Source organism: Oncorhynchus clarkii, chromosome 33 (assembly GCF_045791955.1).
Source record: "Oncorhynchus clarkii lewisi isolate Uvic-CL-2024 chromosome 33, UVic_Ocla_1.0, whole genome shotgun sequence".
Lineage (NCBI taxonomy): Eukaryota > Metazoa > Chordata > Actinopteri > Salmoniformes > Salmonidae > Oncorhynchus > Oncorhynchus clarkii.
The window spans coordinates 33,240,909-33,254,247 of NC_092179.1; the positions used below are offsets into that span (position 1 = coordinate 33,240,909).

General features: G+C 54.8%; 1 protein-coding gene across 1 annotated transcript in view; it reads left to right on the forward strand.

Annotated features, from left to right (window-relative positions):
• LOC139392659 (low density lipoprotein receptor-related protein 6) overlaps positions 1 to 13,339 on the forward strand; it is a 73,292-nt gene that overhangs the window by 23,045 nt on the left and 36,908 nt on the right. The window contains exons 5-8 of the mRNA XM_071140802.1: positions 399 to 530; positions 5,646 to 5,872; positions 6,770 to 6,939; positions 12,685 to 12,856. Coding sequence (XP_070996903.1) covers positions 399 to 530; positions 5,646 to 5,872; positions 6,770 to 6,939; positions 12,685 to 12,856 — 701 coding nt within the window. The remainder of the gene's footprint in view (positions 1 to 398; positions 531 to 5,645; positions 5,873 to 6,769; positions 6,940 to 12,684; positions 12,857 to 13,339) is intronic.

The following is a 13,339-nucleotide window of genomic DNA, read 5'->3' on the forward strand; positions in this document are numbered from 1 at the left end:
CTTCAGAGATAATGTCTGGTCATGTAGTGTCTTCAGAGATAATGTCTGGTCACGTAGTGTCGTCTTCAGAGATAATGTCTGGTAGTGTATTAAATGAGGAATAGGGTGCCATTTGGGACAGCAGTGATAATGAATGGTGTGTGATGTGTCTGTAGTCCTCTGACAGCAGTGATAATGGTGTGTGATGTGTCTGTAGTCCTCTGACAGCAGTGATAATGGTGTGTGATGTGTTTGTCTGGAGTCCTCTGACAGCAGTGATAATGGTGTGTGATGTGTCTGTAGTCCTCTGACAGCAGTGATAATGGTGTGTGATGTGTTTGTAGTCCTCTGACAGCAGTGATAATGGTGTGTGATGTGTTTGTAGTCCTCTGACAGCATGTTGTCTCCTTCCTGAACAGTGTCTTCACCATGTTCTGTGAACAACGGAGGCTGTTCCCATCTCTGTCTCCTGTCTCCTATTACACCTCACTACCAGTGTGCCTGTCCCACCGGAGTCCAGCTGCTAGAGGACAGCAAGACCTGCAGAGACGGTGAGCCCTACACCACAGCCCCCTCTTCTGAGCCCTACACCACAGCCCCCCCCCCCTTCTGAGCCCTACACCACAGCCCCCCCCCCCTTCTGAGCCCTACACCACAGCCCCCCCCCTTCTGAGGCCTGCACCACAGCCCCCCCCTTCTGAGCCCTACACCACAGCCCCCCCCCCTTCTGAGCCCTACACCACAGCCCCCCCCCCCCTTCTGAGCCCTACACCACAGCCCCCTCTTCTGAGGTCTGCACCACAGCCCCGCCCCCTTCTGAGCCCTACACCACAGCCCCGCCCCCTTCTGAGCCCTACACCACAACCCCCCCCCTTCTGAGCCTTACACCACAGCCCCCCCCCTTCTGAGCCCTACACCACAGCCCCCCCCCTTCTGAGCCCTACACCACAGCCCCCCCCTTCTGAGCCCTACACCACAGCCCCCTCTTCTGAGCCCTACACCACAGCCCCCCCCCCTTCTGAGCCCTACACCACAGCCCCCCCCCCTTCTGAGCCCTACACCACAGCCCCCCCCTTCTGAGCCCTACACCACAGCCCCCCTCCTTCTGAGCCCTACACCACAGCCCCCCCCTTCTGAGCCCTACACCACAGCCCCCCCCCCCTTCTGAGCCCTACACCACAGCCCCCCCCCTTCTGAGCCCTACACCACAGCCCCCCCCCACTTCTGATCCCTACACCACAGCCCCCCCCCCCCTCTGAGCCCTACACCATAGCCCCCCCCTCTGAGCCCTACACCACAGCCCCCCCCCCCCCCCTTTGAGCTCTACACCACAGCCCCCCCTGAGCCCTACACCACAGCCCCCCCTTCTGAGCCCTACACCACTGACCTTCCTCTCTCCTTTCCCTGACCTTCCTCTCTCCTTTCCCTGACCTTCCTCTCTCCTTTCCCTGACCTTCCTCTCTCCTTTCCCTGGCCTTCCCCTCTCCTTTCCCGGACCTTCCTCTCTCCTTTCCCTGGCCTTCCCCTCTCCTTTCCCTGACCTTCCTCTCTCCTTTCCCTGACCTTCCTCTCTCCTTTCCCGGACTTTCCTCTCTCCTTTCCCGGACCTTCCTCTCTCCTTTCCCGGACCTTCCTCTCTCCTTTCCCGGACCTTCCTCTCTCCTTTCCCTGACCTTTCTCTCTCCTTTCCCTGACCTTTCTCTCTCCTTTCCCGGACCTTTCTCTCTCCTTTCCCTGACCTTTCTCTCTCCTTTCCCTGACCTTTCTCTCTCCTTTCCCTGACCTTTCTCTCTCCTTTCCCTGACCTTTCTCTCTCTCCTTTCCCTGACCTTTCTCTCTCCTTTCCCTGACCTTCCTCTCTCCTTTCCCTGACATTTCTCTCTCCTTTCCCTGACCTTCCTCTCTCTCCTTTCCCTGACCTTCCCCTCTCTCCTTTCCCTGACCTTCCTCTCTCCTTTCCCTGACCTTCCTCTCTCCTTTCCCTGACCTTCCTCTCTCCTTTCCCTGACCTTCCTCTCTCCTTTCCCGGACCTTTCTCTCTCCTTTCCCGGACCTTCCTCTCTCCTTTCCCGGACCTTCCTCTCTCCTTTCCCGGACCTTCCTCTCTCCTTTCCCGGACCTTCCTCTCTCCTTTCCCTGACCTTCCTCTCTCCTTTCCCTGACCTTCCTCTCTCCTTTCCCTGACCTTCCTCTCTCCTTTCCCGGACCTTTCTCTCTCCTTTCCCGGACCTTCCTCTCTCCTTTCCCGGACCTTCCTCTCTCCTTTCCCGGACCTTCCTCTCTCCTTTCCCGGACCTTCCTCTCTCCTTTCCCTGACCTTCCTCTCTCCTTTCCCTGAACTTTCTCTCTCCTTTCCCTGAACTTTCTCTCTCCTTTCCCTGAACTTTCTCTCTCCTTTCCCTGACCTTCCCCTCTCCTTTCCCTGACCTTCCCCTCTCCTTTCCCTGGCCTTCCTCTCTCCTTTCCCTGACCTTCCTCTCTCCTTTCCCGGACCTTCCTCTCTCCTTTCCCTGACCTTTCTCTCTCCTTTCCCGGACCTTCCTCTCTCCTTTCCCGGACCTTCCTCTCTCCTTTCCCTGACCTTCCTCTCTCCTTTCCCGGACCTTCCTCTCTCCTTTCCCTGAACTTTCTCTCTCCTTTCCCTGAACTTTCTCTCTCCTTTCCCTGAACTTTCTCTCTCCTTTCCCTGACCTTCCCCTCTCCTTTCCCTGGCCTTCCTCTCTCCTTTCCCGGACCTTTCTCTCTCCTTTCCCTGACCTTCCTCTCTCCTTTCCCTGACCTTCCCCTCTCCTTTCCCGGACCTTCCTCTCTCCTTTCCCTGACCTTCCCCTCTCCTTTCCCTGGCCTTCCTCTCTCCTTTCCCTGACCTTCCTCTCTCCTTTCCCTGACCTTCCTCTCTCCTTTCCCTGACCTTCCTCTCTCCTTTCCCGGACCTTCCTCTCTCCTTTCCCTGAACTTTCTCTCTCCTTTCCCTGACCTTCCCCTCTCCTTTCCCTGGCCTTCCTCTCTCCTTTCCCGAACCTTTCTCTCTCCTTTCCCTGACCTTTCTCTCTCCTTTCCCTGACCTTCCTCTCTCCTTTCCCTGACCTTCCTCTCTCCTTTCCCTGACCTTCCCCTCTCCTTTCCCTGGCCTTCCTCTCTCCTTTCCCTGGCCTTCCTCTCTCCTTTCCCCTCTCTCCTTTCCCTGACCTTCCTCTCTCCTTTCCCTTACCTTCCTCTCTCCTTTCCCTGACCTTCCTCTCTCCTTTCCCTGACCTTCCTCTCTCCTTTCCCTGACCTTCCTCTCTCCTTTCCCGGACCTTCCTCTCTCCTTTCCCGGACCTTCCTCTCTCCTTTCCCGGACCTTCCTCTCTCATTTCCCTGACCTTCCTCTCTCATTTCCCTGACCTTCCTCTCTCATTTCCCGGACCTTCCTCTCTCCTTTCCCGGACCTTCCTCTCTCCTTTCCCGGACCTTCCTCTCTCCTTTCCCGGACCTTCCTCTCTCCTTTCCCGGACCTTCCTCTCTCCTTTCCCTGACCTTCCTCTCTCCTTTCCCTGAACTTTCTCTCTCCTTTCCCTGAACTTTCTCTCTCCTTTCCCTGAACTTCCCCTCTCCTTTCCCTGACCTTCCCCTCTCCTTTCCCTGACCTTCCTCTCTCCTTTCCCTGACCTTCCTCTCTCCTTTCCCGGACCTTCCTCTCTCCTTTCCCTGACCTTTCTCTCTCCTTTCCCGGACCTTCCTCTCTCCTTTCCCGGACCTTCCTCTCTCCTTTCCCTGACCTTCCTCTCTCCTTTCCCGGACCTTCCTCTCTCCTTTCCCTGAACTTTCTCTCTCCTTTCCCTGAACTTTCTCTCTCCTTTCCCTGACCTTCCCCTCTCCTTTCCCTGGCCTTCCTCTCTCCTTTCCCGGACCTTTCTCTCTCCTTTCCCTGACCTTCCTCTCTCCTTTCCCTGACCTTCCCCTCTCCTTTCCCGGACCTTCCTCTCTCCTTTCCCTGACCTTCCCCTCTCCTTTCCCTGGCCTTCCTCTCTCCTTTCCCTGACCTTCCTCTCTCCTTTCCCTGACCTTCCTCTCTCCTTTCCCTGACCTTCCTCTCTCCTTTCCCGGACCTTCCTCTCTCCTTTCCCTGAACTTTCTCTCTCCTTTCCCTGACCTTCCCCTCTCCTTTCCCTGGCCTTCCTCTCTCCTTTCCCGGACCTTTCTCTCTCCTTTCCCTGACCTTTCTCTCTCCTTTCCCTGACCTTTCTCTCTCCTTTCCCTGACCTTCCTCTCTCCTTTCCCTGACCTTCCCCTCTCCTTTCCCTGGCCTTCCTCTCTCCTTTCCCTGGCCTTCCTCTCTCCTTTCCCCTCTCTCCTTTCCCTGACCTTCCTCTCTCCTTTCCCTTACCTTCCTCTCTCCTTTCCCTTACCTTCCTCTCTCCTTTCCCTGACCTTCCTCTCTCCTTTCCCTGACCTTCCTCTCTCCTTTCCCTGACCTTCCTCTCTCCTTTCCCGGACCTTCCTCTCTCCTTTCCCGGACCTTCCTCTCTCCTTTCCCGGACCTTCCTCTCTCCTTTCCCGGACCTTCCTCTCTCATTTCCCTGACCTTCCTCTCTCATTTCCCTGACCTTCCTCTCTCCTTTCCAGGACCTTCCTCTCTCCTTTCCCGGACCTTTCTCTCTCCTTTCCCTGACCTTCCCCTCTCCTTTCCCTGGCCTTCCCCTCTCCTTTCCCTGGCCTTCCTCTCTCCTTTCCCTGGCCTTCCTCTCTCCTTTCCCTGGCCTTCCTCTCTCCTTTCCCTGACCTTCCTCTCTCCTTTCCCTGACCTTCCTCTCTCCTTTCCCTGACCTTCCTCTCTCCTTTCCCTGACCTCTCTCTCTCCACCTCTCCTGTATTTCCCTGACCCTCTTCTCTCTCTCTCTCTCCACCTCTCCTGTGGTGTCCCCACTCAGCCCTCCTGTGGTGTTATCGTGTCCCCACTCAGCCCTCCTGTGGTGTTATCGTGGGCCCACTCAGCCCTCCTGTGGTGTTTATCGTGTCCCCACTCAGCCCTCCTGTGGTGTTATCGTGTCCCCACTCAGCCTTCCTGTGGTGTTATCGTGGCCCCACTCAGCCCTCCTGTGGTGTTATCGTGGCCCCACTCAGCCTTCCTGTGGTGTTATCGTGTCCCCACTCAGCCCTCCTGTGGTGTTATCGTGTCCCCACTCAGCCCTCCTGTGGTGTTATCGTGTCCCCACTCAGCCCTCCTGTGGTGTTATCGTGTCCCCACTCAGCCCTCCTGTGGTGTTATCGTGTCCCCACTCAGCCCTCCTGTGGTGTTATCGTGTCCCCACTCAGCCCTCCTGTGGTGTTATCGTGTCCCCACTCAGCCCTCCTGTGGTGTTATCGTGTCCCCACTCAGCCCTCCTGTGGTGTTATCGTGTCCCCACTCAGCCCTCCTGTGGTGTTATCGTGTCCCCACTCAGCCTTCCTGTGGTGTTATCGTGGCCCCACTCAGCCCTCCTGTGGTGTTATCGTGGCCCCACTCAGCCCTCCTGTGGTGTTATCGTGGCCCCACTCAGCCCTCCTGTGGTGTTATCGTGGCCCCACTCAGCCCTCCTGTGGTGTTATCGTGGCCCCACTCAGCCCTCCTGTGGTGTTATCGGGTCCCCACTTAGCCCTCCTGTGGTGTTATCGTGTCCTCACCTCTCCTCTTCCCCCTCCAGGTCCCACACAGCTCCTCCTCCTGGCCCGGCGGACTGACCTGCGCCGCATCTCCCTGGATACGCCCGACTTCACCGACATCATCCTCCCGACGGACGACATCCGCCACGCCATCGCCATCGACTATGACCCGGTGGACGGACACATCTATTGGACCGACGACGACGTCAGGGCCATCAGGAGGTCCTACCTGGACGGCTCTGACGCTCAGTTCATCGTCACCTCACAGGTCAGTCATCCTAACCTCAGGTCACTAACAGCTGGGCCAGATGGTTACTTCATTTGGTAACAGCAGCAGAGGTCACTAACAGCTGGGACAGATAGTTACTACATTTGGTAACAGCAGCAGAGGTCACTAACAGCTGGGCCAGATAGTTACTACATTTGGTAACAGCAGAGGTCACTAACAGCTGGGCCAGATGGTTACTACATTTGGTAACAGCAGAGGTCACTAACAGCTGGGCCAGATAGTTACTTCATTTGGTAACAGCAGAGGTCACTAACAGCTGGGCCAGATAGTTACTTCATTTGGTAACAGCAGAGGTCACTAACAGCTGGGCCAGATGTTTACTTCATTTGGTAACAGCAGAGGTCACTAACAGCTGGGCCAGATAGTTACTACATTTGGTAACAGCAGCAGAGGTCACTAACAGCTGGGCCAGATAGTTACTACATTTGGTAACAGCAGCAGAGGTCACTAACAGCTGGGCCAGATAGTTACTTCATTTGGTAACAGCAGCAGAGGTCACTAACAGCTGGGCCAGATAGTTACTTCATTTGGTAACAGCAGCAGAGGTCACTAACAGCTGGGCCAGATAGTTACTTCATTTGGTAACAGCAGCAGAGGTCACTAACAGCTGGGCCAGATAGTTACTTCATTTGGTAACAGCAGAGGTCACTAACAGCTGGGCCAGATAGTTACTTCATTTGGTAACAGCAGCAGAGGTCACTAACAGCTGGGCCAGATAGTTACTACATTTGGTAACAGCAGCAGAGGTCACTAACAGCTGGGCCAGATAGTTACTACATTTGGTAACAGCAGCAGAGGTCACTAACAGCTGGGCCAGATAGTTACTTATCTGCAGAGCTGCCTCCAGACTGACGCTAACCTGATCTTCTCTCTTAGGTGAACCATCCTGACGGCATCGCGGTGGACTGGATCGCCCGGAACCTGTACTGGACGGACACGGGAACGGACCGCATCGAAGTGACACGCCTCAACGGAACCATGAGGAAGATCCTGATATCAGAGGACCTGGACGAGCCACGAGCCATCGTACTGGATCCTGTCGCTGGGTAACTGCTGTCTCTATACTAACCCTGAACCAGGGCTCTTAATGGATCCTGTCGCTGGGTAACTGCTGTCTCTATACTAACCCTCAACCATCGTACTGGATCCTGTAGCTGGGTAACTGCTGTCTCTATACTACCCTGAACCAGGGCTCTTAATGGATCCTGTCGCTGGGTAACTACTGTCTCTATACTAACCCTGAACCAGGGCTCTTAATGGAACCTGTCGCTGTGTAACTGCTGTCTCTATACTAACCCTGAACCATCGTACTGGATCCTGTAGCTGGGTAACTGCTGTCTCTATACTACCCTGAACCAGGGCTCTTAATGGATCCTGTCGCTGGGTAACTACTGTCTCTATAATAACCCTGAACCAGGGCTCTTAATGGATCCTGTCGCTGTGTAACTGCTGTCTCTATACTAACCCTGAACCAGGGCTCTTAATGGAACCTGTCGCTGGGTAACTGCTGTCTCTATACTAACCCTGAACCATCGTACTGGATCCTGTCGCTGGGTAACTGCTGTCTCTATACTAACCCTGAACCATCGTACTGGATCCTGTCGCTGGGTAACTGCTGTCTCTGTACTACCCCTGAACCATGGCTCTTAATGGATCCTGTCGCTGGGTAACTGCTGTCTCTATACTAACCCTTAACCATCGTATTGGATCCTGTCGCTGGGTAACTGCTGTCTCTATACTAACCCTAAACCATCGTACTGGATCCTGTCGCTGGGTAACTGCTGTCTCTATACTAACCCTGAACCATCGTACTGGATCCTGTCGCTGGGTAACTACTGTCTCTATACTAACCCTGAAACATCGTACTGGATCCTGTCGCTGGGTAACTGCTGTCTCTATACTAACCCTGAACCATCGTACTGGATCCTGTCGCTGGGTAACTGCTGTCTCTATACTAACCCTGAACCAGGGCTCTTAATGGATCCTGCTGCTGGGTAGCTGCTGTCTCTATACTAACCCTGAACCAGGGCTCTTAATGGATCCTGTCGCTGGGTAACTGCTGTCTCTATACTAACCCTGAACCAGGGCTCTTAATGGATCCTGTCGTTGGGTAACTGCTGTCTCTATACTAACCCTGAACCATCGTACTGGATCCTGTCGCTGGGTAACTGCTGTCTCTATACTAACCCTGAACCATCGTACTGGATCCTGTCGCTGGGTAACTGCTGTCTCTTTACTAACCCTAAACCATCGTACTGGATCCTGTCGCTGGGTAACTGCTGTCTCTATACTAACCCTGAACCATCGTACTGGATCCTGTCGCTGGGTAACTGCTGTCTCTATACTAACCCTGAACCATCGTACTGGATCCTGTCGCAGGGTAACTGCTGTCTCTATACTAACCCTGAACCAGGGCTCTTAATGGATCCTGTCGCTGGGTAACTACTGTCTCTATACTAACCCTGAACCAGGGCTCTTAATGGATCCTGTCGCTGGGTAACTGCTGTCTCTATACTAACCCTGAACCAGTGCTCTTAATGGAACCTGTCGCTGGGTAACTGCTGTCTCTATACTAACCCTGAACCATCGTACTGGATCCTGTCGCTGGGTAACTGCTGTCTCTATACTAACCCTAAACCATCGTACTGGATCCTGTCGCTGGGTAACTGCTGTCTCTATACTAACCCTGAACCAGGGCTCTTAATGGATCCTGCTGCTGGGTAGCTGCTGTCTCTATACTAACCCTGAACCAGGGCTCTTAATGGATCCTGTCGTTGGGTAACTGCTGTCTCTATACTAACCCTGAACCATCGTACTGGATCCTGTCGCTGGGTAACTGCTGTCTCTATACTAACCCTGAACCATCGTACTGGATCCTGTCGCTGGGTAACTGCTGTCTCTATACTAACCCTGAACCAGGGCTCTTAATGGATCCTGTCGCTGGGTAACTACTGTCTCTATACTAACCCTGAACCAGGGCTCTTAATGGATCCTGTCGTTGGGTAACTGCTGTCTCTATACTAACCCTGAACCATCGTACTGGATCCTGTCGCTGGGTAACTGCTGTCTCTATACTAACCCTGAACCATCGTACTGGATCCTGTCGCTGGGTAACTGCTGTCTCTATACTAACCCTAAACCATCGTACTGCATCCTGTCGCTGGGTAACTGCTGTCTCTATACTAACCCTGAACCATCGTACTGGATCCTGTCGCTGGGTAACTACTGTCTCTATACTAACCCTGAACCATCGTACTGGATCCTGTCGCTGGGTAACTGCTGTCTCTATACTAACCCTAAACCATCGTACTGGATCCTGTCGCTGGGTAACTGCTGTCTCTATACTAACCCTGAACCATCGTACTGGATCCTGTCGCTGGGTAACTACTGTCTCTATACTAACCCTGAACCATCGTACTGGATCCTGTCGCAGGGTAACTGCTGTCTCTATACTAACCCTGAACCAGGGCTCTTAATGGATCCTGTCGCTGGGTAACTACTGTCTCTATACTAACCCTGAACCAGGGCTCTTAATGGAACCTGTCGCTGGGTAACTGCTGTCTCTATACTAACCCTGAACCATCGTACTGGATCCTGTCGCTGGGTAACTGCTGTCTCTATACTAACCCTGAACCAGGGCTCTTAATGGATCCTGTCGCTGGGTAACTGCTGTCTCTATAATAACCCTGAACCAGGGCTCTTAATGGATCCTGTCGCTGGGTAACTGCTGTCTCTATACTAACTCTGAACCAGGGCTCTTAATGGAACCTGTCGCTGGGTAACTGCTGTCTCTATACTAACCCTGAACCATCGTACTGGATCCTGTCGCTGGGTAACTGCTGTCTCTATGCCAACCATTGTGGGGCGGCAGGGTAGCCTAGTGGTTAGAGCGTTGGACTAGTAACCGGAAGGTTGCAAGTTCAAACCCCCGAGCTGACAAGGTACAAATCTGTCATTCTGCCCCTGAACAAGGCAGTCTCTGTTCCTAGGCCGTCATTGAAAATAAGAATTTGACTTGCCTAGTTAATTAAAGGTAAAAACAAACTGAGTTGTTGGGTGGGTAATTTTACTACACTATATATAACTCTCCTGGCCTGGTTGGTTTAGGTATGACCTAATCGTTGTCAGTTTGTCCGCTGTTCAGCACTAGTACTAGCATCATTAACCCCAACCTGATGACTCTGGGTAACTGCTCATCGTACTGGATCGTGCTGGGTAACTGCTGTCTCTATGCCAACCATTGTGGGGGGGCAGGGTAGCCTAGTGCGTTGGACTAGTAACCGGAAGGTTGCAAGTTCAAACCCCCGAGCTGTCATTCTGCCCCTGAACAAGGCAGTTAACCCACTGTTCCTAGGCCGTCATTGAAAATAAGAATTTGTTCTTAACTGACTTGCCTAGTTAATTAAAGGTAAAAACAAACTGAGTTGTTGGGTGGGTAATTTTACTACACTATATATAACTCTCCTGGCCTGGTTGGTTTAGGTATGACCTAATCGTTGTCAGTGTGTCCGTTGTTCAGCACTAGTACTAGCATCATTAACCCCAACCTGATGACTCATATCTGTCCTGAGCTCCATCATTAACCCCAACCTGATGACTCACATCTGTCCTGAGCTCCATCATTAACCCCAACCTGATGACTCATATCTCTCCTGGCATCGCTCTATTTCTGTTCTTCTCTTTTTGCATCATACATGTTAGGCTGTAATCCTCTCTGGTAGGGCTCCCCCCTCTCTCTGGTAGGGTTCTCTCCCCTCTCTGGTAGGGCTCCCCCCTCTCTCTGGTAGGGCTCTCTCCCCTCTCTCTGGTTGGGCTCCCCCTCTCTCTGGTAGGGCTCTCTACCCTCTCTGGTAGGGCTCTCCCCCTCTCTCTGGTAGGGCTCTCCCCCTCTCTCTGGTAGGGCTCTCTCCCCTCTCTCTGGTAGGGCTCCCCCCTCTCTCTGGTAGGGCTCTCTCCCCTCTCTCTGGTTGGGCTCCCCCTCTCTCTGGTAGGGCTCTCTACCCTCTCTCTGGTAGGGCTCTCTCCCCTCTCTCTGGTTGGGCTCCCCCTCTCTCTGGTAGGGCTCTCTCCGCTCTCTCTGGTAGGGCTCTCTCCCCTCTCTCTGGTAGGGCTCTCTCCCCTCTCTCTGGTAGGGCTCTCTCCCCTCTCTCTGGTAGGGCTCTCTCCCCTCTCTCTGGTAGGGCTCTCTCCCCTCTCTCTGGTAGGGCTCTCTCCCCTCTCTCTGGTAGGGCTCTCTCCCCTCTCTCTGGTAGGGCTCTCTCCCCTCTCTCTGGTAGGGCTCTCTCCCCTCTCTCTGGTAGGGCTCTCTCCCCTCTCTCTGGTAGGGCTCTCTCCCCTCTCTCTGGTAGGGCTCCCCCTCTCTCTGGTAGGGCTCCCCCTCTCTCTGGTTGGGCTCTCTCTCCTCTCTCTGGTAGGGCTCTCTCCCCTCTCTCTGGTAGGGCTCCCCCTCTCTCTGGTAGGGCTCTCTACCCTCTCTCTGGTAGGGCTCTCTCCCCTCTCTCTGGTTGGGCTCCCCCTCTCTCTGGTAGGGCTCTCTCCGCTCTCTCTGGTAGGGCTCTCTCCCCTCTCTCTGGTAGGGCTCTCTCCCCTCTCTCTGGTAGGGCTCTCTCCCCTCTCTCTGGTAGGGCTCTCTCCCCTCTCTCTGGTAGGGCTCTCTCCCCTCTCTCTGGTAGGGCTCTCTCCCCTCTCTCTGGTAGGGCTCCCCCTCTCTCTGGTAGGGCTCTCTCTGGTAGGGCTCTCTCCCCTCTCTCTGGTTGGGCTCCCCCTCTCTCTGGTAGGGCTCTCTCTCCTCTCTCTGGTAGGGCTCTCTCCCCTCTCTCTGGTAGGGCTCCCCCTCTCTCTGGTAGGGCTCTCTACCCTCTCTCTGGTAGGGCTCTCTCCCCTCTCTCTGGTTGGGCTCCCCCTCTCTCTGGTAGGGCTCTCTCCGCTCTCTCTGGTAGGGCTCTCTCCCCTCTCTCTGGTAGGGCTCTCTCCCCTCTCTCTGGTAGGGCTCTCTCCCCTCTCTCTGGTAGGGCTCTCTCCCCTCTCTCTGGTAGGGCTCCCCCTCTCTCTGGTAGGGCTCTCTCTGGTAGGGCTCTCTCCCCTCTCTCTGGTTGGGCTCCCCCTCTCTCTGGTAGGGCTCTCTCTCCTCTCTCTGGTAGGGCTCTCTCCCCTCTCTCTGGTAGGGCTCCCCCTCTCTCTGGTAGGGCTCCCCCTCTCCCCTCTCTCTGGTAGGGCTCTCTCCCCTCTCTCTGGTAGGGCTCTCTCCCCTCTCTCTGGTAGGGCTCTCTCCCCTCTCTCTGGTAGGGCTCTCTCCCCTCTCTCTGGTAGGGCTCTCTCTCCTCTCTCTGGTAGGGCTCTCTCCCCTCTCTCTGGTAGGGCTCTCTCCCCTCTCTCTGGTAGGGCTCTCTCCCCTCTCTCTGGTAGGGCTCTCTCCCCTCTCTCTGGTAGGGCTCTCTCCCCTCTCTCTGGTAGGGCTCTCTCCCCTCTCTCTGGTAGGGCTCTCTCCCCTCTCTCTGGTAGGGCTCTCTCCCCTCTCTCTGGTAGGGCTCTCTCCCCTCTCTCTGGTAGGGCTCTCTCCCCTCTCTCTGGTAGGGCTCTCTCCCCTCTCTCTGGTAGGGCTCTCTCTGGTAGGGCTCTCTCCCCTCTCTCTGGTAGGGCTCTCTCCCCTCTCTCTGGTAGGGCTCTCTCCCCTCTCTCTGGTAGGGCTCTCTCCCCTCTCTCTCTGGTAGGGCTCTCTCCCCTCTCTCTCTGGTAGGGCTCTCTCCCCTCTCTCTGGTAGGCTCATGCTGTTCCCTCTCTGGTGGTTTCAGATACATGTACTGGACAGACTGGGGCGAGGTTCCTAAGATTGAGCGTGCCGACCTGGACGGGACAGAGAGGCTAGTGATGGTCAACACCTCCCTGGGCTGGCCCAATGGTCTGGCGCTGGACTACACAGACCGGATGATCTACTGGGGCGACGCCAAGACGGACAAGATAGAGGTATTTCACTTTGTCTACTTTCTATAGGATGGATGGATGAGTGTTTAAGAATGTCTTCCTATCGCCACGTTCAGCCCTCTGCTGTGTTGGCACGTTCCATCAGCTGCTGTGTTGGCATGTTCCATCAGCTGCTGTGTTGGCACGTTCCATCAGCTGCTGTGTTGGCACGTTCCATCAGCTGCTGTGTTGGCACGTTCCATCAGCTGCTGTGTTGGCATGTTCCATCAGCTGCTGTGTTGTGGGGGAGGGGGGTCAGCTGTGTTGGCATGTTCCATCAGCTGATGTGTTGTGGGGGAGGGGGGTCAGCTGTGTTGGCATGTTCCATCAGCTGCTGTGTTGGCATGTTCCATCAGCTGCTGTGTTGGTATGTTCCATCAGCTGCTGTGTTGGCATGTTCCATCAGCTGCTGTGTTGGCATGTTCCATCAGCTGCTGTGTTGGTATGTTCCATCAGCTGCTGTGTTGGCATGTTCCATCAGCTGCT